The following is a 24823-nucleotide window of genomic DNA, read 5'->3' as shown; positions in this document are numbered from 1 at the left end:
GTGGCGCCCTCTCGCGCCGTCGACACGGAGTGCGGCAGCCGTGAGCACTCGCTGAGCTTACTATCCCTCCTCTAGTTCACGGCCACTTTCAAGCAACCAAGGACGTCATGAGGGAGGTTATTTTTTGCTTGTTTTTGTAATTTTAATTTGCCTATAACTTCTAAAATAAAGCGAAATTCGAGAAAAGAAAAGTTACATTAAGTTACTATGGTCAGTGAGCTCAGGTTTGGTGCAAATTAAAAAACAGTAAAAAAGCGCTTGCAGGGCCCCTTTAAGGATGACGCCTCTAGGACGACATCAAGAATGATACCTAGAGGATGACCTGTAGGACGACGTCTGAGACGACTTTAAGGACAGTGTCGTCCTTGAGCATACGATTGAGTGGCCGCCTGAGTGGTCACGTAAACCTTTTGGTACCTTTCATGTCGCCGACGTGTTTTCGCTGAAGGACTTTGAAGGTCGACTGAACGATGAGACATTTACGGCTTTCACCTTATTAAGTATTGTTATACCATAATAGCCATTCCCCTTAGTATGGCTACTGGGCTGAACCAAAAACGTAATCTGCGACACAGGGTATAAAAAGAGTGTATGCTATATTTAGAATTCCGTAGTTTCAGATAAATCCGATAGTCTGAAAAAATGCTCGCCAGTAAGAATATTGCAGATCGATTTATCCGAAAAACAGAATTTAGAAACTGCCATTTAAAAAAGCCCCGACTGGTTTTTGTATTTTCTCGGCATGCTGGGACAACTTTTTCAATTCCCTTTTTCTTGTTTTCACTTTTGCTTACAGGTGTCACAAAGGAATGTTTCTTGAACCCTTATCACAACAGCCTCGCTGCGACAATAGTCTAACATGTTCAACCGCTTCAGCCGTTACACTTTGGGCCCTCCTACTGGACACGTTTCTTACTTAGACGTTCATCAACCTTTCTCCCTCCTGCTTTCGTTGAAGACTGAACTTATATTCATGCTCCCATGTCCCGTCTGCCTTGATGACAGGAACTAAAGATTCAGTCAGACTTTCTCGGCAGCTGCACGCAATGAACAGGAAACAAAAGTTCTCTGTTGATTAAGCCACGGAATAATGTTTCAGACAGGTGTCTCTTACACATCTCTTTCTACGACAGACCTTTCCGAAATTGTGAAATGATGTATAGATTATGTGCAGCCGCCATTAGTTGGTCTTATCGCTTCCGGCGTGAAGCCCACGATTGGTTCAGAGTTTGTGCTGAGCACTGAGGCAGCACTTGTATTGAATGCGTTTCAATGCAAGTACACTCCGAATGCTGATGAAGCACTCATGTCTGATGCGTGCTCATAGTGCTTGACCAAATTGCGGCCGCACATAATCTATGCATCAATTTGAAATTGGTCTATTGCCGCAGCCTTTATTTCCTGCGAGTTATGCTGCATGGTTAGCGTAACTAATAAAAAAAGGTGTCGTCCACATTGCTGAATACCAGGATTCCAATCAACACATCCAGCTAAAGAAACTTTGCCCCAAGATAGGCAAGCATACTGAGTTACTAAATGTATGCGCTTATTTCTAAGAAAAACCATTCATATGATGGAAGGCTCAGTTCTTTTTGTGTTATGAATGAGATTTCTGTTTCAATCAACTTTCCGACTGCTGTTCTGTACCTAGGCCAATGACATCAAACATCCGGAGAGCTAAGAAGTTTGTGGAAGATGGTCAAAAGCACCCTACGACTTTTGCTCAGATATAAACTGAAAAAATGCAGAACCCTATCTATATTTTATAAAAAGTTAATAAAGGGGCTGCACATTGATGCACTAATACAAAACTTTATTTCCATATTTTTGGATTGTACATTGGCATTCCAAGATGCCATTCCAATATGCAATGCTAGCTTTTCTTTTTGAAACAGTAAATTGATGACTGAATATTAAGATACATTTCATGTCATGCATACACATTCACACGATATAGCCTATATACGTGTATGATATAAAAAAAACTTCAGACAAAACACTCAACAAGCAATCTATAAGGCCCAAGAACTTCAGTGCACAGTCAGCACATTACAGTCTACAGCATTTCTGTTCAGATCGACAAGACCGCAACTTATGTGGAAATGTCTTTTTGTAATTTTAATTGCATTCTACGAGATCATAACTATACAGTTAATGAATTGGCCATGCCAATTAGATGTGTCCTCTCATTAGAGTACAGAAACGCAATAAGGTAGGCCTCTTCTGGACACTGCCCTCTGGAACTTTATCCTCATGCTGTACATCCACAATCCAATCACGTTTGCTATCTTTAATTCCTCAATACTACACTTAAACTAAGTACAAATGCATCATGGCAAGAGCTCTGGGCATCAAGCCTGAGTGCACATTAAGTGCACCTAGTACTCAGATTATCTCACCTTGCAACAAAGTCGTATAAAAAGTCAAACTTACGCAGGTGAAACCAGAACAAATGATACCTTTCACACATTTTTTAAAAACTAATATGTAAGGACTCTGTGCCTCCGTACTCAAATTTATAACCTCGATTCTGGAATTGTCTTACAATATCACGCCCAGCTTGCACGATGTGCAGCTTTTTACAATGCAGCATCGAAACACATAGAAACGGATTCCCACAATTCTGCAATGCATTTTGACCAGTAAGAGTGGAGATCATGCCACAGCACCAATGGGGTAGGGATAGTACGCCCTCCTGCAATATGAAAGACCCATTAGAAAATGCAATTTAAGGTGGATCTGCCGAATTCGCTTTGACAAGGACAACTTTTCTTAATACGAAAAAATTGATTAACCTTTGTTCTTTCCCCTCCCTCAAAATTTTATGTGTCTGGCATGTATGGGCTTAAAAAATCCCTAAAAAAAATTTTTTTTTTTTTAACAGTCTGGTTGGGACATGCGCGTCAAAACATTAATTTTACGCGAAAAAAAATCTTTTAGAGCAATACTGACGGCCTGAGATGCGATTTAGTTGGTAGTCACCTCCTTTCCACTTGTTTTCTCTCTTGGCGTTTTGGGCACATGGAGGAGAGGTGGATCGGCTTTGCCTTCATGTTGAGGTGGAAAGAGCGAATGACCATGTCGAAAAGGTCGAAAGGGCAAATGACCATTCTGTGACGTCATAAAATTTGCACGCAGAATTTCCAATAAATCTCTCGTCGTGAATATTGCCCAGAAATATAATTTTTTTTTTTCGCGTAAAATTTATATTTTGACGCATGTCTCAAACTGTTTAAAAAATCTTTTTTTCTTTTTTCCTTTTGAGGGGCCCTTTTCTTTGAGGGGCCCATAAACTGAATAGGCAAATGGGTCTTTCATATTGCAGGGGACCGTACAGTGTATCCGATCAACACAACATATCCCTTAATGTCTCTTGCATAACCTAGAGCTGACTCTGACTCAACTAGTATGCAAACTTCATAAAAAGAAGAAGAAAAAAAAAATTAACGACAACAATCCTTTGAACAGCTCCCAAACATGCCACCTTCTTCTCTACCTGCACTTCCCATTTCGTTACAATTGTTAGAGATGACCTAGTATTAATGAACATTAAAACACACCAGTCCCAACACCACCAGCAGTAACATGAACCCGTGCACCACTCAGATTGCCTACAAGTCAGGAACGACACTACTTGTGCATACACACACCATCAAAGCTTTTACACTGTTGCATGGTTGCAGTTTCCAAGTTTCCTTTTTTTTTTTTTTTTCTTTTTCCTTTCGCTTTTTTTTTTCTCTTTATGCCTGGCATATAGAAATTAGCCAGGGCCATATCTAAGCATGCAGAAGAATAAAGAGAAAGGGGGCAATTATTATGCTAATAACAAAACAATAGGAACATAATTGCTGAGCGTCTTGGCTTCTTAACTTTCCCTCTTAAAACCACCTCATTGCAATGGGGATGCCAGGCTAGGACTTGTCAAAGCAATCGCTAATGTGCATGCTGAAATAGCCTTTCTCTATTACACCACTGCACAGCCATCACTCTTATTATTACTACCTAGCGCAACAAAATTTTGATTGGCCGTGGAGGACATCTTGAAGCCTATCTAACTGGCTTAATTGTAGGGCTAATTTTTTTTTTTTTGGAAAACAAGTGAATTTAACAAAGGCTATAAGGAAAAGCGCCAGCAGTAATAGACCGATATCGCAAGCCAGTTTGGTTGTGCCACCGCTGCTGGCATGCATCGAGGGAACTGTAGTCTTTCTGCACGCGTGACAACCCTGCTGCGGGTGTGCATGAGCATGGCACGAGACGACACAAGCTGTCTCGTGCACTGGCACCTGCATCCTGTGAACAGTTATGGTGATGTCACGCATGCATGGAATGCTTAGTGACATCGGTCTATTGGCAATATTGTGGAAAAAAAAAAAAAAGCTGAGAACTCCAAGAGAGACAAACAGCCTAGTTATGCCACTACTGAGCCAATTACCATCAGGATAAGAACAAAACTGCCCGAGAGTTCTAATATTATACTGACTTCACATCAAATGGCCTTGCAGATGTATGAAAGCTAGCTGGGACAACCCATACATCAAGGCCATCCCAATACTAACTTCATGCTAGTTTTCATCAACCTGCAAAGAACTTTGCTTTTATGAAATCCTTTTTCCATTAAAGGAAGTCATAATCTGGCCATCAGATGAAACTTGCATCCAGTTTAGAAGTGCTGTCAGCAGAAAGTGCACAAAAATTCAACTATAAACTGAAACAAACACTATGATTGCTAGCAGGCCATAACACTAAGCAGCGTACCCTGTCTAAGGAACAAGTGCCTGCTTTCCACAGTGCTCAGCAGCACTTAAGCTCATTGTTCAGAATAAGTTTATACGCAGCCAAATTCCTATAGAAGGCAACACGCATCATAAACCTGCACTTTGTCATCATTACATAATGTTCCAGTCGCTATAGGGCCAGCCTCAACGATTCAGGCCACAGAATTTGCTATTCAAAAGCAGCACAATTCAGCATAAGCCGCAAGTGCACGCTCGTTCGTTTATTTTCTATAGTTTTCCTTCCTCCCGACTTTGCTCCAAGTCAACACGCAAAACAGTTCAACCAAAGTGCACTAATCGGCAAGTTCATGTAACGTAAACTCCCCTCCCAAATCACTCTGGTGCGGTTTGGGCCCTCGCATTCTACGTTTTTCACAGCACCGAGCTCAGCAAGTATGCTCCGTGACATAATGCGAATGACCAGCAACAATGAACTATTTAGATCCACAACTGCAAAGTCGTTCCTTGGGTCGACCGCAACCTGCGTCGTGCAGCGCTGTCGTCGGCAAAGAAAAAAAAAAAAAAAAAACTCCTTCGCAACTTAAAATCTTATGAAAACAATCGCAATCTGCACAAAACAGGCCTCCGCGTAACATGATGGTACAGGTTTTGCAACAGAGGGCACTCCCTTTTAGTCACGTGGCACACGAAAGGCAAGCCGACTCACTCTGCACAAAACTCGTTGCGGGTTCTGCACGTACCTACCTCGGTGAATGTATGAAAAAATTCCTATCCCCTCCCACAATGCCACGAAATCATGCTTGCCTCATGAAAAAGCACTTGGACACACTTTGAAAAAATAATTATGGCTCGTCATTTTTTTTTTTTCCTTTTAACCTGGCAGTGTATCAACATCTTCTCGTAGGTGCAACTGATGCTGGGGAAAGGACCCTAGACTCCCTCCTTCGGCGCAAAGGATCACGAGAGAAGCCGGCGCCGCCCAGACCAGCTCGTCTGGCGGCTGCGCTCTGAGAGACTCTGTGTTCCACTTTGCAATGCATGATGAGCAGAGTGCTTCATTGTAGACTGGTGCTAAGTACGAGAGGTATTAGCGATCATTAGCTGTGTCGAGAAAGGGGTGTCACAAAGGAATGCCGGGGACCTTTTGAGTTGCCTCGAACCCAACCGGAGACTTGGGTGTTTGTGGAGCATAAAACTGACGGCTCCGCAAGCTATGCATCTTGCTGTGTTCCTGTCCAATTCATGGCGTGGCGATTGCGTGCACAACGAAGCACTTTATGTTCTTAGCTGCCTTCTCATTCAGACTGTGAGAAGGCCGAGTTTGACTTGAAAAGATAAAGAAGAATTACATATATAAATAGCGCAAGAAAAGAAAAAAAAGATTAGATGATTGTGTATGGAGAGCCCACCGGAAACAACAGAACCTCGAGGGACACTCAAGCATAAGGTAACCGTAAAGAACACAAAAGCAGAAAGTCTAAACAAACGACACACATCTCGCGACCGACGCATTGCAGAGAGAAACAAGACGAGAGAAGAGCACACGCATCAAGCAAGTCGCCGAAGTTGCAAGAAAAGAACCAGCAGCTCAGATAATCTGAATAATAGAGAAAAGAAATTTGCATACAAAATTTGCCCATCATGAGATTGGTCCAGGTAGCACGCAAGTGCAAGTGGTTTAACAATGCGGATATAACCCGTTGCACCGTGCTCATGGCCTTCCAAGTCGGTCCTCGCGCACGTCTTGACGAAAAGACTAACTGGCAAAGGCAATGGAAGCCTGGATGAAATTCGTTTCCCTCATTTCTTGTCTATCTATTGGTAGCGCGGAAGGGGTGATGCACCTGAGGGACAGGAACAAAAAAACACGCCTCTTGATTGTCTGAGGTGCATAACCAACTCGATGTACCGCTTCAACGTCCCACACCTTAAAACACTCAAAATAAAATCCGAAAGGACAGCCTTCCCAGGGAACGGATAAGGTAAAAATGAATGGCCCACGACCTCATGCTCTCTTACAATCTTTTAAACAAAAGGTCTGTCCACGCTGTTTACATTCAAACAAGAACCAGCTCCGAGCCGCACAAAACAACCCCGACTGTCGCGTGATTTCTACTATTACTGCGCAAGAACAAAGCAGGTCAACTCGATAACAGCGTGGCACAGGCAGCCCCCTTGCAGGCAAGCCAGAAATGAGTTAATGCGACCCGCACACTCCCCCTGCATTCAGTCGTCAGTGAGCCCCACCATATGAAAAGGCAGCCCCAAAGAGGGCAGTTTCCCGGTACTCCCTCAGACAATCGAGAGGACAGCCTAGAAACAACCACAAAAGGGAGAGGGGGGGAGATGCAGAGCATTGTGACAAATGGAGGCGCCGAAAACCTAAACACAACAACCGAGCCTCGAATGAGAGGCCGCCAAACGTAACGGGGGAAACCACATGAAAGATATCGTCTAACCGCGAGCCAACTGGACGACGAGGCACTGGGAGAACCGTCCAGAGTCCTCTCGAAAGCCCGACTACCCTGCCAGGCGTCGCCCTCGCCCGACGGCCCTACGTGACTGTCCCCTTTCGGGGATACACGGCCACTCCGAGCGTCCCCACGAAAACGTTCCGCGGGCCGACAGCGGACTTCTTTTTGTCTGGAACGAAGACGACAGATTCGCCCGACGAGTATTGGTGCTCGTTGTAACGAAACTGTCGGACCCGAAGACGGAGTCCACGGGATCGTCATCCGGACAAAAAAGCGCCGCGACCTTCCCGATCTGGCCCTGGGTGAACGAAGGGGATGAGGGGGAGAAGCAAAAGGGGGAGCATGCTAGGCACGGCCGGCAGCCCGGAAACTGGAGGCGAGGGGTGCCGCCGCGGGGTGGAAGGAAGGCCCTGGTGGAAGTATGAAGTCGCCGTTGACTTGGCCAGGAGGGGGGAGGCTGGAGGCCCCCACCGATGCTAGCACTGGCGGTTCCTCCAGAAGTCCCGATACTCCTGGTAGCTAATGGTGACCTTCTCACTCTGGTAGCGCGTCAAGTGGATGGACTTGCGCATCTCGTTGGAGATGGAACCCTTGTAGCCGCCCTTGCGCAGCAGGGAGTCTATCGTCTGCACGTGGTCCCAGCCTGCGTCGGAGGAGGGAGGGAGAGAGAGGGGACGGGGAGGTCGCCTTCGCCGAGCCCCGGAAGGGACGGAAAGACTGCCTCGACTGAAAGAGAGCGAGGAGCACGACCGCGTAGCCACACACCCGACCTTACCCCCGATACCACGACCGGTTCTTTTTTCCTTCGTTCGTGTTTTTTCACAGCAGGCCTCCTCGTTATATACCATTGGTCCCTAATGAAATGCAAAAAGCCGAGCTTCTGGCATTCCATACATGCTGCATTACCACGAGGGCCCCTCGGAAACAGTGAAACTGTGCAGTAAAGATGGGGGGCTCTACCGCACACTTTTACGAGTCTTTCCTTGGTGGCTATTAGACAGTGCAGTGTGCATTGAAAGGCACACACTCCGTCCTTTACATCCATTATGACCTGCATTATTACTCATTAGATTATATGAATGAGGACGCCGTGATGAAAACACTTGCTGTGCTCAAACATGCTCCAAAACATGGGCACACACAATAAATACAACTAATCCTGTAGCATGGTCACGCAGGTGGAAGGCAAACAATCACTTGCTGAAGCTATGTGAAAGCTGTCTCAAGCTGAAGAGGGAATAATTAAGGAAGGAAGTACAAAAGGTGATGAAGAATATTATTTCAAAGAGTTTAGTGGATCTTGCCTCTGATGATTTGCATGCCCAGGTTGCACGGGCTTAGGCTGCTATCGAGGCAACTGATGCCTCTGCGAGGTCCCAACCGAAGCTCCATCTTTTTGTAATTGGTGCAACTTATCTTTTGGTACACGGCACCAGAAGTTTGGAGGGAAGAAAAAGGGGGAAAGGGTGAGGGCAAGAGACCCACTGGTAGGAGCTCAAGTGTTCTTGAATCCCTACAGTCACCCTTTGGATGCCGTAGTTTGATTATTTTTTAGATGTATCGTTCAACGACTGGCACATAAAAAATGGGGTTACCCTCAATGAAATATTCCAGAAGCAGATTCAGGGCAGAGGGGATCTGCGAAATACAAGTCAGAACCACATACCTTGCTCGGGTGCCACCTCAGGCAAATAAGTGGCAGTGCGTTTTGAGCCTTTTTCAGTCATAAACTCTATTCGAATGCCATGAATCCCAATCTGCAAGAAAAGCGGGCGCGCTCCAGTTAGCAAGCATGTTCGGGACATCCCAAGCGTAACACAGAAAACAGAAAATTACGGCAATGTTTTCCTAACTGAAGAAACGTGGAAATTACTGCAAATTTTTTTGTAACAAAAGAAAAACGAGAAATAAATAAAAATGTCCGTAAGCAAAAAAAAAGTAAAATCGGTAAGGTTTTTAGGAGCATTGTTCTCCAGTAGCAGACAACTTTTGCAGGTGGAGGACCAAGAGCCTGTTGCATCAGTGTTCGCACATCAGGATTGTACCGACAATGTACGGGGGCAGAAAAATTAGCTGGCTCGACGAAGCTCGGGCCGAAGCAGCAAAAATGCCACGATCTGGGAGGCTGAGAGGGTTCGCAATTATTTGCCACTGTCGAATTCTGCGACACCACGCGGCATTTCACCTCGTCAGCCGGAGCAGCACCGCCTAAAATAATCAAAGCCTGTGCACTAGAATTTTGGCGTCGTTATGGTGAAATCGGGCGGACTCAGATTGGACACGAGTGCTGCATCAGTGTTTGGCTGGGCCTCGTTGCCAGTCAATGTGTCGAAGGATGCTCGGCAAAAGACCACCTGCTAAACCTTCAGGCATTCCGGCCCACGCTCGAGGGATCATGGGAATGGTGCTCCTTCAGTTCCTCAGTGATCTGTAATTTTGACCAATAGACCTTTTGCTAAATTACCCAAGCATCAAAGAGAATGTTTGGGAACATAGGTACAAGCACTGCATGTGCTCGCCTTCCCTATAGAAAAGATTTGAAGTAAATGACCAAAATAAAGTGTCCGTGGAACGAGCGTGCGAAGTGCCATTTATTTTAGGTTTCTGCTTTTGAACAGTTAGAGCTGAGGAAGCCAGCACGCGCAGCGCGTGTATTTATGCTCCGAGCATTCTTTTTGATGCTCGGGTAATTCGGCAAAAGGTCTATTCGATGCTTACACACTTTTGAGCGTAATCCGAAGTCACTTTGAACAAGCGTCATGTAGATTCCAAAGACCTGTCATATCACTTAATTTCTTGTAAATGTCAGCATTTTTGATACTATGCATGCAATCTGCAATTCAGCCTGGCAGAACTGCAGAAATCTCTTACAATATTATCATTCTCATGATTGCAGTAATGTGATTGCTGCACCAATTGCGCCAAACTGCGCCAAGGGGCTAATCCTGCTTCTTAAATTATGTTTTTATTTCTAATGAAATTAGACAGAACCAAGCACCCTTTCTTTATATTTTCGATCAAGCCTCGGCAAGTTACAGTCGCAGAAGCGCACAGTATACGAAACCTAGGGTTCGAACTAATTACGGTACACAGCTTACATATCTCGTACCAGATCTTCTAAACACATACCCAACCATAGCAGAAATGGCTTAAGCACACATTTCGTTCTTCCATTATAAAAAAAGGATTGTAAATTATATATTCAACCTCTCATGATCTGCAGTTAGTGCGAAGCTGACAGTTGAGTTGTGTGTTATTGTGTCCGTTGTGGGTTTTGAAATTGCTGTATTTTTGTATATTTGTTCTGTTTATGTTCCTGTCTGCTGCACAAAGAGGCTGCAGCCTCGTCAGAAGACAACTCATCTTCTTTTTCCCAAGCCCCAACCTCTCATGATCTGCAGTTAGTGCGAAGCTGACAGTTGAGTTGTGTGTTATTGTGTCCGTTGTGGGTTTTGAAATTGCTGTATTTTTGTATATTTGTTCTGTTTATGTTCCTGTCTGCTGCACAAAGGGGCTGCAGCCTCGTCAGAAGACAACTCATCTTCTTTTTCCCAAGCCCCCGGACCCTTTTTTGTGTCTGAAATAAAGGATACATACATACATCCTGCTATATTTTGCCAAAACATGGGTAATCTGCACTAAGCCTGTGCCAAAAAACTAATTTCGCTCGCCTTTCAAAATGGAAACTAAACTGAGTACCATAATTGAGCATACGTGAGTTATGTGGTGAAAGCGGCCACCTGATACAAAGTACCCTGCATCAATTGTCCATCCGGTCTTGCATGGTTTTTCCGCCGTCAAGCATTTCACGCTCTCATCATCTCGTGGGTCTCGTCTCGCTCCTTTTTTTAAGAATATTTTCAACGATAAACGTGGGTGTGTGCGGGCGTTCCGACGCTGGCATGCTAGGTACCAGCCATGCCGTCATGCTGTGAAACGAAACCACGTTTTTGCACGGCGGGAGTTACTTTGCGAGCTGAAGCACTCGCTCCTGAAAGCAACGACCGTGGGAAAACTATATTTGGTCCCTGCCTTCCAGTCGCCGTGGTTGCGTGACGTCGGGTGTTGCCGTCCCCACGTCGCTGCAGGTATGGCGCTTTCTAAAATGAAACTAAGTACCGCCGCATGTTTATGAACATTCCTGTTCTTGTTTGAATCATGCATTACAAAAATTCCTCTTTAACTCAAAGACTGCTGTGTCGAAGTATTGATTACCTAGGTTTCTCTCGGTGGTCTCTCTTTCGAAAGGAACCCCGGTTTTTGTGAAAAATTCTGCCGAGAAAGTATGTTGGTGAAGAGCAGTGAGGTAAAGCAAAGAAGGTAATGTCTGCACGCTGAACCTGCACAGGGTGCTTGTTTGTCTCGAGTTTAGTAGATGCACAAAGTGCTCCAACAACTCTTTGACACTGGCTCGCCATGTCTTGCATCGATGCGCTCAGGCTCTTTTTTTGTGTGTGTGTGTTTAGCTTGTACCTTGTTTGCCGGCCTGGCAAGCACGCGCCGCTGGACTGTTTCTTGTCGTATGCTCAACAGTTACATTTTGCATAGGAACCGTGCATATCTAATACAAGCCCCGACCAGGGCGCCCCTAGCGGCAAACCAGTCCGTTGCATCGGGGAGCCTCTGCCAGTCGCTGCGTCAGTTGTGCGTTGTAGCACTGTAATTTCTGAGAAGGCTATTCCGCTGCATGGTCGGCTGCAACTGCTGCATGGTCGGCTGCAACAGTATGTGCAAGGGCGTGAAGAGCACGAAGTTCTACGGCTTCCCTTCGAAGCCGTACGGGGCAGAGTGCCGCGCGACCCGGGTGCGACTTGTGCGTCGATGCAGGTAAGTGGTATTTCTTACCTTGCAGTTCGCGTTTTGCTTTAAAGGGCAATTCCGCTTCAGTTTTGATGTTAAGAAAACTATGCAGCCCCCTTCAGTGTCATCTAGGAAGACCACATGTCAAATATTATGATCTAATTTTGTCTATATATTTAATAAACTGGCAAGCAATCTTTCAAATGAGCCAAGTCGCCAAAATCTGCTAACTCTAGCATGCGTTGTGAGGCGCAATCAACAGCGCAGTCAATACCACGGAGTTGGAGCAGCCAACGTTGAGCCACTACGTCAGTCATGTCTGCGTCATTCTCACGTGTCGTTTGTTTTTACTTCTCAGAGCCAAATTGAACGATGACGTCATGAGTTTCTCCTCCCGATGTTGGCTCAACGGTGTCCACATGATCACCGTAACACGGATGCACTAGTTTGCGCTGCCCTGTGCGCCTTTCGGAGCCGAGAGCTGGGAGCAGTCTGTTTCGTCTCGCCGCTGTTATAATTTGAGAATTGACGTTTTGTTTACGATACGAGCGTGGGCCTCATCTCTGATGACTAGCTGCGATGCCAAAAGATCCATAGACTAACGATGTTGTGTTGCTGCCTGCTCGATCTACCAGTTGACCAGCCCGGAAGTTGTCTTTCACAAGTTTGCACATGACAGTGCGCATCTCAAAGTATGGATTGGCATCCCGTGCCGGCGGAATTCCAGGAAACCTTTGTCGCCAAATAGCAGAACAATGATTGTTCCGATTGCTTGTGCTCATAAAAGTAACTAATTCGCTGTTACCAGCTAAATAGAGAAACGAGAGTGAAAAGATCAGTTCCACTGCGAAACCAAAGGAATGTGCACTGGAGTATACTTATCATGGCATTCATAATTTTCACTGGCTATTTTGCTATTGACAATAAACGTGCAGTCTGCCGTACAGCTTCATAAAGGTACACAATTCAGGCTACGAAAGCAAGAGACACATGCACACTCAAACGACCACCGCGTCGGTCGCACTACGCACCGGGCGTCTCCCAGTGTACAAGCATATATGTCTCGTGCCCGTAAAAACCAGGCGCAAAGACTCGGCTATTTTCGGTAAAATAAATGTGAACTTGGAGCTTTATGTGCCAGACTTACGAAGGGCGTCTGGCACGCACAAGCGGAGGCCTGATGATTAATTTGGACCACCTGGGGGTCTTGTGATGTGTAAACAATATCTCAGTTACACGGCGCCTTTGCGACAATAAGCCCGCATCAAATTGTGGGCACCTCGGTTGAGATTCCCACCCGAAGTGCAGGTTGGGGCCACAGTGGTACAGACATCGTTGAATGTTGTAGCAAGCTACATTGGTAAAAATTGCAGAGCAAACGACTCTCGAGCTTTGCTCTACGTTCGCCCACCGTCGCATAGAGGATCACGTGACTTTTCGGACCACGTGGTTCGGCGTGACTCGGACATGACTCTGACGACACGAGATAAATGTTGCCTGTCACAATCAAAGTTTCGGCTTCAGTATCTGCTGATGTTTAAACTAAGATTACAGAAATAATATTCCACATTTCGCAGATCTGAAGATATAAGGCTGTTTAGCTGTACTTTGGGAAATGGAATCATATGTAAACCTAAAATTTTTTTAATTGAGTGGAGTTGCACTTTAACCCCTTAAGTGCCCTTTTTTTTTTTTTAAAGTAACCGAAAAGTGTTACATTTTTTTTTATTTAGAAGTTTTATTCCTCTAGTAATACAGATAATATTTCAAAAGTTTATTACGCCAAAATCAGTGGCAGCAAAAAAAAAAAAAAAAAAAAAAATGAGCCATCTAAAACGAGTGCTGCCATCTATGATCAGTGCCGCAAACTACTCGGACGAGCCTAGCTCGTCCGTGGAATTGAGGGCTACCAAAAGAACCACTGGACGAGCTGAGCTCGTCTACGGCATTTTTAGCCAAAAGCGGCCGACGAGCTCAGCTCGTCCTAGGCACTTAAAGAGTTCAGCTGCTGATGAATAATACAATTAAGCGACGATGGAACAGCATGGACACCTATGGCAAACTCTAAAATATGCAGCAAATACTTCACCGGAATTGAGAAGTGGAATGACAGAATGCAGTCGCCCACCTAAGCCCACCCTTGGATGCTTCCATCAGCCTACAGGAAGATAGTAGTGGGATTATACATGATGGTTGAAAACCCGAGACAGTGGTTTGAAAAACAGAAAATCGTGAAGTAGAAAGAAAAAGGGACAGACGTCGTCTCAAATGGAAATTCTTGGCTTTTTCAGGTTTTCAATCATCATGTATAACTTACACCAGCTCGCCTGCACTTTAACCGTTTTTTCATAGTAGTGGGAATCGCGGAAGGGTGCGAAAACAATCGCCCAGTTATTGTCAAGCTGATCCAGAAAGTAATAAACATTCATAATTAGTGCAGTCCACCTCAATGCCAACTAAGAAAGCTCTCTTATTTAATTGCACCAAACTCAGTTTTTTTTTCCGGGCATCCACTTGTCCGTCAAAACGGACCTCCATCACGTCGTACACGCAGCCAGATTAATGGAGGAGTTTTCTCCTCGCCATAATGGCAACACGAAAAAAGCCTTCTGGATTTGTAACTACCTTAAACCCCGACGGGGACACCGTTTGTTGTGCTGTCCGTCAGCATTGCTCACCAATGATTCCGCACCGGCTACCGCTAGGTGGCAGCAAACAACAGGCGACCACCGCGACGCGGCCGGCACTCTCGCTTCCTATACAATTTTGGGAATCGGTTGGCGATGGAGCGGAGTGACATGGTCTCGGTTTCAGCTGTTGTCTCCGCTCGCGCGACGAAGCATACACAATTGCAAGCCTGCCGAAGTTGCCCTCACGTGCATGCGAACATGACTGCATGACAGAGGCACCAGCCGGGACGCCTGCAATCCATTGTTCATGTTTGCTTACTTTTGACGAAAATCTGGCACGTCGGGAACCAACAGTGACAAGCGGTTTTTCGGAATTCCTAGGCAATGCCTACAGCACTGTAGACTTGTGGGATGTTTCAGCAGTAAAAATACAAGCGAGTTCTGTCACAACACGTCACATCAGAACACAACACAACGCAAAGTGCCCTTCGTTTGTACAGCACTTAAAACAAGTATTCTTATTTTTCCAAGAATATCTGCTCCAAAAGCCACTCTTGCTGCTCCGAAACAGCTTTATTGTCCAAAAGCCACTTTTGATGCTCCAAAACAGCGTCACTATTCCAAAAGCCACTTTTACTGCTCCAAAACACTGTTTTGGTTGCTCCAAAGGCCACATTTGCTGCTCCAAAACACTGTTTTGATGGCTCCAAAAGGCGCTCCAAAATAGCTTAAAGAGCAACTCCGCTTCATTTTTGATATTTAGAAAACTATGCAGCCCTCTTCAGTATCATATAGGAAGACCCCATGTCAAATATTACGATCTAATTCCGTCTATATATTTAATAAACTGGCCAGCAAACTTTCAAATGAGCCAAGTCGCCGAAATCTGCAAACTCTAGTGTGCGACGCGAGGCGCAATCGTCAGCGCAGTCAATGCGACAGGGTTGGAGCGGCCAACGTTCAGCCACTACATCAGAGGCATGTCTACGTCATTCTCACGTTTTGTTTGTTTTTACTTCTCAGAGCAAAATTGAACGATGACGTCATGAGTTCCTCCTCCCGGTGTTGGCTCAGCGGCGTTCACGTGATCATCATAACGCGGATGCGCTTCGCTGCCCTGCGCGCTTATTGGTCTGTTTCTCCGCTCCCCCTCTCCTCTTTCGGCTTCTCCCCTTCCCCCTCTCCCCCGGGCCATCACCATCCACGCCCAACACCACCTAGCCACGCCATACGAAGCGACCTGCCCGCGTCGCGTGTCCTCTACCCCGCCCCCACGAACGTCACAAGACCACGTGGTTCGACGTGACGTGGCCATGCCTCTGACGACACGAGACCAATGTTGCCTGACGCAACCGAAGTTTCTGTTTCAGTATCAGCTGATGTTCAAATTAAGATTACACAAATAATATTCCACATTTCGCGAATCCGAAGACGTAGAGCTGTTTAGTAATGCTTTGTGAAATGAAATCACATGTAAGCCTAAATTTTTCGGAATGGAACAGAGTTCCCCTTTAAGCTAATCACATCACTGTGATTGTTGTTTTATCAGGAATTGCTTAAAAAGCCAAGAATTTACAACAACCAAAATCAGAACTTAGCTCCGAGTCAGCAGAGCTGTTTACAGCATTTTTAGTGTTTCTAAGTCAATATCAGAGTCTTTGAAGCTGTACGAGAACGATGATATTGTAAGAAATTTCTGCAGCTCAGCCGGGTTGAAGAGTGAATGACACGCACAGTATTAAAAACGCTGACATTCACAAGAATTTTAAAAATTATGTGGACTCTACACGACACTTGTTCAGGATGACTCCGGATTACACTCAAGTGTGTAAGCATCGAATTGGTCAAAATTCCCGAACACAAGGAAGCTGAAGGAACACCGTTCCCATGATTCTTCGAGTGCGGGCCGGGGTGCTTTGGGATTCAGCAACTCCGACTGCAACAACGTTTCATGGAGGAAGAGGAAGACGCTCGTATGCCTCCATTATTTTAGATGGAGTTGGCTGGAGCCCCGCTTAGCCAGCTCATACTGCCATCCATGGTACACAGGTGGCATTTCCTATACCGAGTCTCACTGTGCTTGCCTGTTTCCAGACAGAATAGCAACATATTGTAGTAAGTTTTAAGTTGACGTGCACGCCTTCTTATTCTTTATTTGTTTACGGAAAGACCCCACAACAAAGTCGAGTTTTGTCCACACATGGTACAAGCAATAACCTATACAGCAAAGCATTTGTAGTCCAACATAACAATGCAATTGTACCGGCTTGATGACGCACATAAATAGCGACGGTCCAATTGCTGAAATTGTGAGTAAACCTATCGTCCCTTTTATTGCAACTGTACACCACCACAACAATCATGGAGGCAGACATTACAACAATGCAGCCCATTTCACTGCCACTTCGTAAGAATATGATGCAGGCCACACCGGTTTGCACTGGATGGCGTTCGGATCATTTGATTTGAGACCTGAAAAGACGGCACACCTACGTTCTGCAGGACTCACCTCTGCTAATAAAGGCAACGATAATATGGAAGAGGATGAAACAGGGCAGTTGGAAGACCTCAAGACCTGACAGGGCACAAGGCCTGCCTCGCTGAATGTCAAAAATTGAATAGAATGTTGTAGCCATGCCGGGAATGAGAAGCCTTCTAAACACTGTAAAAGACTTTCTTTTTTTTTCTTTTGCTGTCTATAAAGGCGATGAAAATGGGAAGTAGGGTGAAGGGTGAAGTAAAATGGCAGTGAGAAGCCCCCAGGACCCAATGCGGCAACAGTAAACAATGCGACCTGCACCCACCTCCCAATCCATGTAGTCGTTGCCATCCTCGAAGTGTCGCAGGATGGAGACGGAGACGTGAAGCTTGTTGAACTCGTCTCTTGTGATGGGACTGAAGCGGCTGTCCTTGAAAGCACTGTGTTAGGCAGAATCAGTCGTCAAGCTCACATGTAATAATTAGGCGTTGAGTACAAAACTCATTATACTAAATCAAAACCACTAGCATACCCTGCATTGATAAAAAAAAATACTGTTGCTGTTTTTAGTTTTTCTCACTAAATTGTAGAACTAGGTGGACATCAAAGGGAAACAGAGAGAAATTTAAGCTTGTAATAAGCCCTGTTTATTTATTCATACCATAGGAACATTAAATACCCAAGAAAGCATGGAAAATTATTACATATATTAATAATAAAAAACGCACAAAGAAAGTGAATGACGAAAATAATACCACAATAAATAACGAAGGGGGCAAACCATTGCTACGAGAATGGTTGGCTAGAAATCACAAAAAAGGAACCTTTCACAATTATTATTCCTAACACCTTAATCAATCAGTTACCAAATAACAGCCCTGAAAAGTTAAGGAACGTACGAAAATAAAGCATTAAACCAGCTCAACATGTCACAATTATCACAATAATGAGAGGCTCTTGGCAAGCAGCACTGCCAATGCGCAGCTCACTATAGTTGCTTTTAATTGTCTCTGGTCCCGGTTAAGTATGGAGTAAGGCATTATACTCTCAACAACTCAAAATTAGGTGTAAAGTACAGTTTTTCAATCTTCAGATGTTCTGTTCCTACGTCGCATGAATCTTTATTAACAGCCCTTCTTTATACTTGTTACAGTGCCGAAGTTTGCGATCTATCAGATATTAAACCCTATCAACGGCTCCTGAGAGGTGTACATCACATCTTTTTATGAGTAAAAATTTCCTCAAAGCTAACTTTAGCACCTTTATAAAAGAGGGCAAACGTGTACAAAATCACCAGCAACGGCAAGTCACAATAAGTGTTCTATTGTGGCAACATAATGTCAAGGTGCTCAGGAAGAAGTCTGTTCACATGCTATGAAACCCTTTAAACTCTCAGAAAAAAAAGAATTCTCGAGTAATAAAGCAGCTGTACGTAGTTAGAACAAGTTTCCGCTTCAAGAATTTGAGAGATTAAATTTACAATCTAGAATATTGAATATCACATTTGTAGATAAAAACAAAGAAAAAAATGCAGCACCTTAATTCTCCAACGGTTGACGCCATACATGTACGCCGGTGATTACACATTTGAAAGTGCCCACCTAAACGCGAAACTGCATACGCCGCAGGAGGTGTTGCTTTCTGTTATGTCTTCGGCAAACTATTAACGTCATTGTTGCACGTTGTTTCACATTGCTGGGCTTTTCATAGTTTTCGAATTACACGCTCCGCACGTATGATACTCACTTCGCATACCGACTGCTCTGGCAGTAGTGCCGATGGGAGCACTGGCTGTTACGAGTTAGACTTTCAACACTTTCTAGAATTTAATTTAGAGGGTGAGAGCTCATCATACCCGACTGAGAAGTTCTGTAAAGTACCTCCAGTTAGAAATCTGACGTCGTGAGAATGTTGCGGAAGCGGACACGCCAAAATAAAACCGAATGGAAGGAAGGTGACAACTCTTTGCCTTCAATATTTTCATTTGATGCTTCTAAACCTAAACAGCTGGCAAGCACTGTATGCACTCCTGCTAGATATATAAGGAAACACCTGCGCGGTGATCCTTTTTCTGTAATATTTCTTTGCATACGAAACTACTCCTCTAAAAAACACATGGGAAAAAAAAAATTGATTGTCAAAGAGTTAAAGCAAAAATGGGAAAAAAAGTTTTTTCCCCTCTAAATACTGCTTAGAATGAATCTTTGATCTTCGTAACCTACGGCATAAGTATTAGTTTTTTTCTTCACTCACTAGCAGTCACAACAATAAATTGGAGAAGACGGGCAATACATTTTCATCTCCTTAACTCCCAGTCAGAACGAGAGGCCACAGGACCTGGAGCTGATTTTATTCCACTAATGAGTACCTTAGCACCATTCTGGAGCTAGCAATGTGCAGGGCACACCCTCTGCTCAAAAGATTGATGGAGTATGTATGTTCCCATAACTGCAGCGAGTGGACACAAGCGCCAGGTCTGCCGAGGCAACGATTCTAACCAATCCCGAGTCAAAAGCTCGTGCAGCGCTTGTGTCGAATCTATGATCTGCATTCAACCATCGTCATTCTAAAGCACTGGTTCTCAAACAAGGGTCCGCGAACCCTTCGGGGTCTCCAAAGTCCGCACTAGGGACCCCAACCCTCGATCGTCAGTCAAGCCGAACAATAAAACTTTCTTTTTCATTGATGCTGGCTGTTCTACAATCCTACAAAGCAAAATAGGCCGAACGATGTGTGCCGGGTGAATAGGGTTAACAAACCTATGTTTCAGAGCTTCAAAGTTGCTTTGCATGCATTTAGTTTTCTTCACTTATCCTTTCGTACCTGTAATCGTCCAATGACCTCCCCACTTCCCCCAATGGAAAGGGTCCCCCGTCACTTCTGCCGATCCAGAAGGGGTCCCCAAAAACATTGGTGGCTGAAAACTGCTGCTCTAGGGTGATCCCTGGAACTACATCACGTTGTGATCCCTATGACTACATCAGCAAGTTTTGAGAAAGAGACCAAAAGAAATAGTCTGCTTCTATCCCTGAAGTTACACCGAGACAAAAAAGAAGCTTCTCGCCAAGTGTCATACTTGTGTCGGTAAACTAGTGCGAAGTCGAAGAACTACAAAGTGTCAAAGAATTATGCGTAGCAACAAAACGTCCCCTCTGCTGCTCCAAAACTGTCGGTGACTACAGATCGTTCCAATATTAGCCATCTGCCACCTGCCATGTTTGTCTACTGGGTTGTGGAACACATTCTGAGCACACACATTAGCCCTCGTTAGGAATATCAGACGCAATGCGTGAATCCACAGCCCAGCAACTTTTTGTCTTGGTGATAAGGGCTGAAAAGGTATCTACAGCGAGTGTCACCACAGTTAGTGAGGCACAAGGCTAAAGAGAGAGAGAAGTGGGGGAAACAAAGGCAAACCTGGTGACGGCGTACTCCCTCAGCCCCGAGTGCAGATTCATGGCATTGAAGGTCCCGATGCAACCTCTCAGCCTTTTGTCTTTCCCGATGTTCCAAGTCACAAATAGAGGGCTTGGAAGGGAAAGAGAGTCCCAGATTTCATTTAGACAAAAGAAGAGAAAAAAAAATGGTGCAAATTTATACGTACTCAACTGGAGGGGTGAAAAAGAAATTCAGTTTTGAGGCGCCAAGCTTTTTGTGGGTTTCGGTTCTCGATCTCCTCGCTCGAAATCCGAATGATGAGAGGCTATGGCGTGCCAATTTGGAAATGGAACAGCAACAACAACAACAAAAAAAAGTATGCCATTCCCAATCTTGACATTCAAAAAAAAGAGGCAAGTCTGGGACAAGATCAGATACAGCTATGTTTTTTTGTTTTTTTTTTTCTTTTTAAATTTAGGATTACATAATTTAGACGGCTGCTGTTTTTCAGCAAGCATGAAGTTGACATCTGAGAAGGAAACAAAAAAATTACAGCAATGAATAGGCTCATCAATAATTCCGATTCACGACAGTCATTCAGTGCAGCATTTCTTTCTCTGACAAACGCATTGAGCCCGCCGAAACTGTAGTCCTTCCATGCAAACACTGACTTCCCGTGGGCACCTGTTCGGCGGGACGCCAGTGACTGCATCGGAAGACGGTCATAGGGTTGAACACGATTCTTGGAAAACTCTCTAGCCACCTTTGAGTTCTCCCAACAGCTTCAAATCAATGTAACAAGGTCACAGTGTCTCCATTTCTAGTTTCAGAGAGTACTTATACATATAACTTTTCTTACGAACATACAAATGGGACTGCTTGCTTGTAAGTCAAAAAGAATGCATATGCATAAAAACAAAATTCAAATAGCAAAGCAATAAATAGTGTAAAAAAATACAACAGCCTTCAATTCAACAGAGATATGTGTCAAGGCAAAATATTGTCTTTTGCAGTAAACGTTTGTGGTACAGTCTTTTTGTGTCTGAGGACATTGATGTGCACAGTTGAGTGTAATAAACTTTAACAAAACCTTTAAAAAAAATCCCCTTAAAACATGTTTTGATATTACTACACAGGGATAGCCTTCTTTCTGTTTATGGCAAACTTCATGGTGCAAATTAGTTACAGCATCAGTGAATGGCATGGCAGTGCAGCTACCCAAAGCCTTCACCAGGCAACGCAATAAACAGAAAACTGCAGTAAACTTTCGTTCACCCCTAAGGTCACTGGAAGCAAAGGGCGACAGCACAAGATTGTGATTCTGAAACATGCTTTCCTGGGACGAGTACTTGCATTAAAAAGGTATGTCTCAAAGAAAGATGTGCGGGCTGCTCCACGCTAGTCACCTTCGCTTCCTCGTCAATTTAACCCCTTGCATACTAATGATGAGTGTCGCTCGCGCCACCCTTTACGGACCATAATGCCCAACCCCAAGTGTGACTCGTGTTTCGGTTTTGGCGCTTGTCTAGCGTGCTCTCTGGCACATGGCAGCACCACCTTTGTTGCTCCACTTCCCTTGGGTTGTGACTGGACTATAGCAAGCTATGGATACACTGACTGCCTGTGCAAGTAACCAGAGAAGTGAGGAGTTTGTTTTGCATATTTCATGAAATACCTCTTTTCGGACCAGATTTTGAAAGGCGGTGTAAGGAACGATATAAAAGGTCCACAAAGTGTTTGGGGGTCCTGTTAGAGTTCAAACTTTGTGTAAATCGGCACCAACGACACAGCAATTAATGTGCAATTATCTTAATTTCCCTGTGGAAGCTGACGTGAGCAGCAGTACAAGTGTTGCTACGCCTTAAATAGGGGGATCGGTGGCCGAGTCGGCTAGCGCACACCAGCTCGGAGCACGTGGAGCGAAAGCTCGTGTTGCAGAACCTAGCGATCCTTGGTTCAATCATTACCTCTGCTCGTTTCGATCTGAATGAGCATTGTACTGGCGTGCGGTCGTGTATCACTGCTGCGTGGTGCATGTTAAAGACCCCAGGCTAATGGTTGCACTGCACTGGTAAATTGCTCATTTACAGTGAGTGACTAGTCGCAATTCTGAAATGGATGACCAACTACCGTATTTACTCGCGTATAGGTCGACCTGTTTTTCAAAAATCGCCTCATCAAAACTGGGGGGTCGACCAATACGCGAATCCCGGAATTATATTTTTCAACTTTTTTTTTTTTTTCGGGGGTCCCGAAGTTAGGGGGTCGACCTATACGACGTATCGACCAATATGCGAGTAAATACGGTACATGCTGTATAAATATCTACACAACCCCAATTATTATTTACGCCTTAAATATCATTCCCCACCCAGAGAATATATAATGATAGACCACTTTCGCATGAATGAGGCAGCAACAGATTTCTCGTGCATATATAGCAGTTTGAAGTTTGAGGCCTTTTGTAATGCCATGATGCACTGTCACGTGTCATATGAGTCATGAAACTTGCTCAACGTCTTGCCCTCATCCCAACACAAAGAATGCGCGGCAGGCGAGAGCCAAACATGGAGTGTTCCTTCATTTAAGCAGCAACCATGGCCCAAATCGACTAATGGCTCTTTCGACACCTCACGTATACGGATAAGCTTCTCGGAAACACCACTCTTAGATTAGGCAACCTCACGCGGGGTATTTCGGGAGCCTGGCAACACGACGCAAACGCTGTGCTTGGGAAAAAAAAAAAAAAAAAAAAATGTATTGTCGCACGGAGCGGATACTATCGAGCCACACGACGACAGCATCACTCGACATGAAGTTGATCATCGGTCATCGCCAGCTTAAAAGCACCCTGCGTAGCCCCATGCTGCCAAGAAACAAGATCTGGGACAGCGGACTGCAAGGGACTAAGCCTACAGAGACAATAAAAAAAAAAGGAGGCAGCGAGGTGCCCGCTTCACTGGTTATAAAACCAGTGAATGAGTTAAACGTAGGCTTAGGAGCGGAGCTAGCCACCGTGGGCAGAAATCGAGAGGCCCTCGCTCCCCAGACATTTCGCCAGGTGACGGCTAATCGTACCAGCTGGTGGCGAGAGTAATGTCTTTGTTTGGAGGTAAATCAGCTGACCCAAGTATTACCTGGCCTCCGCGCGACTGGCGATTGCACTGCACAGAAGGCTCACAGCAGGGAGCACCCCACGAGGATCACAGTGAATGGGGCTACCCCCGACGAACGAATGAATCGAAAATGAGAGCGGAGGTACTTACTAGCATTCATTTGGGAAGTTGGGCGTCTTGGGCGTCTCGTACTGATTGAGATGGCAGTAAAGCACGTCGAAGCAAAAGAAGCACATTTCCACACAGACTACCATGCCGTTTTTGTAGTGGCTAGGTTGAAAGTGATTAGGGTGCACCATCGTCCCATTACAACATGGGGCTGAATTATTGTTGTTCATCTTTTGCTTCTTGGCTCCACAACAACCAGCCGCCATGGCTTCGCCCTCAACTTCCCCACTCGACTGCTGCGAGGCGCTTCGGCTTCGGCTAGCTTCGGCAGCATAGAACGGTGGCAGCGTTGGCGGCGCTAGCAACGCGGCAACGCTACAGCGCTACAGCTGTCTAGCACCAAGCAAGCGTCACGTGACGATGTCCCGATTGGCGGAGGGATTGGCGCGAGTCAGCGAAGTGAATCGTGATGCATTTGTAGTACCATTTCTACAGCACCAGCTGGCCATGAGGGCTACCCTTGTCGCGCTGCTGCTAGGCGGAGGGGCCTTGAGATCTGAAGGTTTTTGGGCGCGCGAACGGAGGAGATTAAGTACCAGGCGCCTTGATATGCGCTCAGCGCAAATTAACTGGAATATTTGGGGGTGTAGTTCAGGAACCGGTCGTTGAAAATGCCTTAAACTTAAATATTGACTTGTCCGGCATGGCACTAGCGTGGCTCGCTGCAGAGATTATTTGCGTTATCTCACTACTTCCTAAAATTGAGGAAAAAATTATGGGAGTGTCCACAGGAGTGTCTGCTCCGACGGCCGTCGCTCGAGCCATGTCCACACGGAGACGGCTCCTTCGACACCGGAAGTAGTAAAACGTCACTTCCGGTGTCAAAGTAGCTTGCCCTGTCTGGGCATGGCATAGAGATCATGGGCATGGCTCCTTCGACACCGGTAGTTGAGGGTGACATCACTTCTGGTGTCGCAGCCTCGTGTGGCTGTTACCGCTGTCACTGCCCTTCCCGAGTCTGCGACTGGTCAAGTTCTGGGTTGGTTTCACGCAAGCTTTTTGCACTCATTTGAAGCGTTCCCTTTGTCATTTGCCTGAT

The 24823-nt window shown here is 45.2% G+C and overlaps 1 protein-coding gene across 1 annotated transcript; it reads right to left on the bottom strand.

Moving 5' to 3' along the window:
- Nucleotides 1-1796: 1796 nt before the first annotated feature.
- LOC8024647 (AMME syndrome candidate gene 1 protein homolog) lies at nucleotides 1797-24100 on the bottom strand. The gene is made up of 5 exons (XM_002406443.5): nucleotides 23767-24100; nucleotides 20540-20650; nucleotides 17448-17562; nucleotides 8880-8970; nucleotides 1797-7856 (listed from the first exon to the last, which is right to left on the bottom strand). The coding sequence occupies exons 1-5, from the start codon at nucleotides 23988-23990 to the stop codon at nucleotides 7690-7692; spliced, it is 708 nt and encodes a 235-aa protein (XP_002406487.1). The 5' UTR covers nucleotides 23991-24100; the 3' UTR covers nucleotides 1797-7689.
- Between the last annotated feature and the right edge of the window lie 723 nt (nucleotides 24101-24823).

The sequence above is a fragment of the Ixodes scapularis genome, unplaced genomic scaffold, assembly GCF_016920785.2.
Source record: "Ixodes scapularis isolate PalLabHiFi unplaced genomic scaffold, ASM1692078v2 PGA_scaffold5__190_contigs__length_132052651, whole genome shotgun sequence".
NCBI lineage: Eukaryota > Metazoa > Arthropoda > Arachnida > Ixodida > Ixodidae > Ixodes > Ixodes scapularis.
This window is presented reverse-complemented; position numbering and strand designations above follow the sequence as displayed.

Bases quoted from the DNA above. Each gene is read 5' to 3' on its own strand.
- LOC8024647 (XM_002406443.5), bottom strand. From the start codon at position 23,990: ATGGCGGCTGGTTGTTGTGGAGCCAAGAAGCAAAAGATGAACAACAAT. The intron at 17,563-20,539 runs GTTTGCCTTTGT...TGCCTAACACAG, and splicing joins AGGGAGTACGCCGTCACCAG to TGCTTTCAAGGACAGCCGCT. The intron at 7,857-8,879 runs GTATGTGGTTCT...CCTCCGACGCAG, and splicing joins TGAGGTGGCACCCGAGCAAG to GCTGGGACCACGTGCAGACG.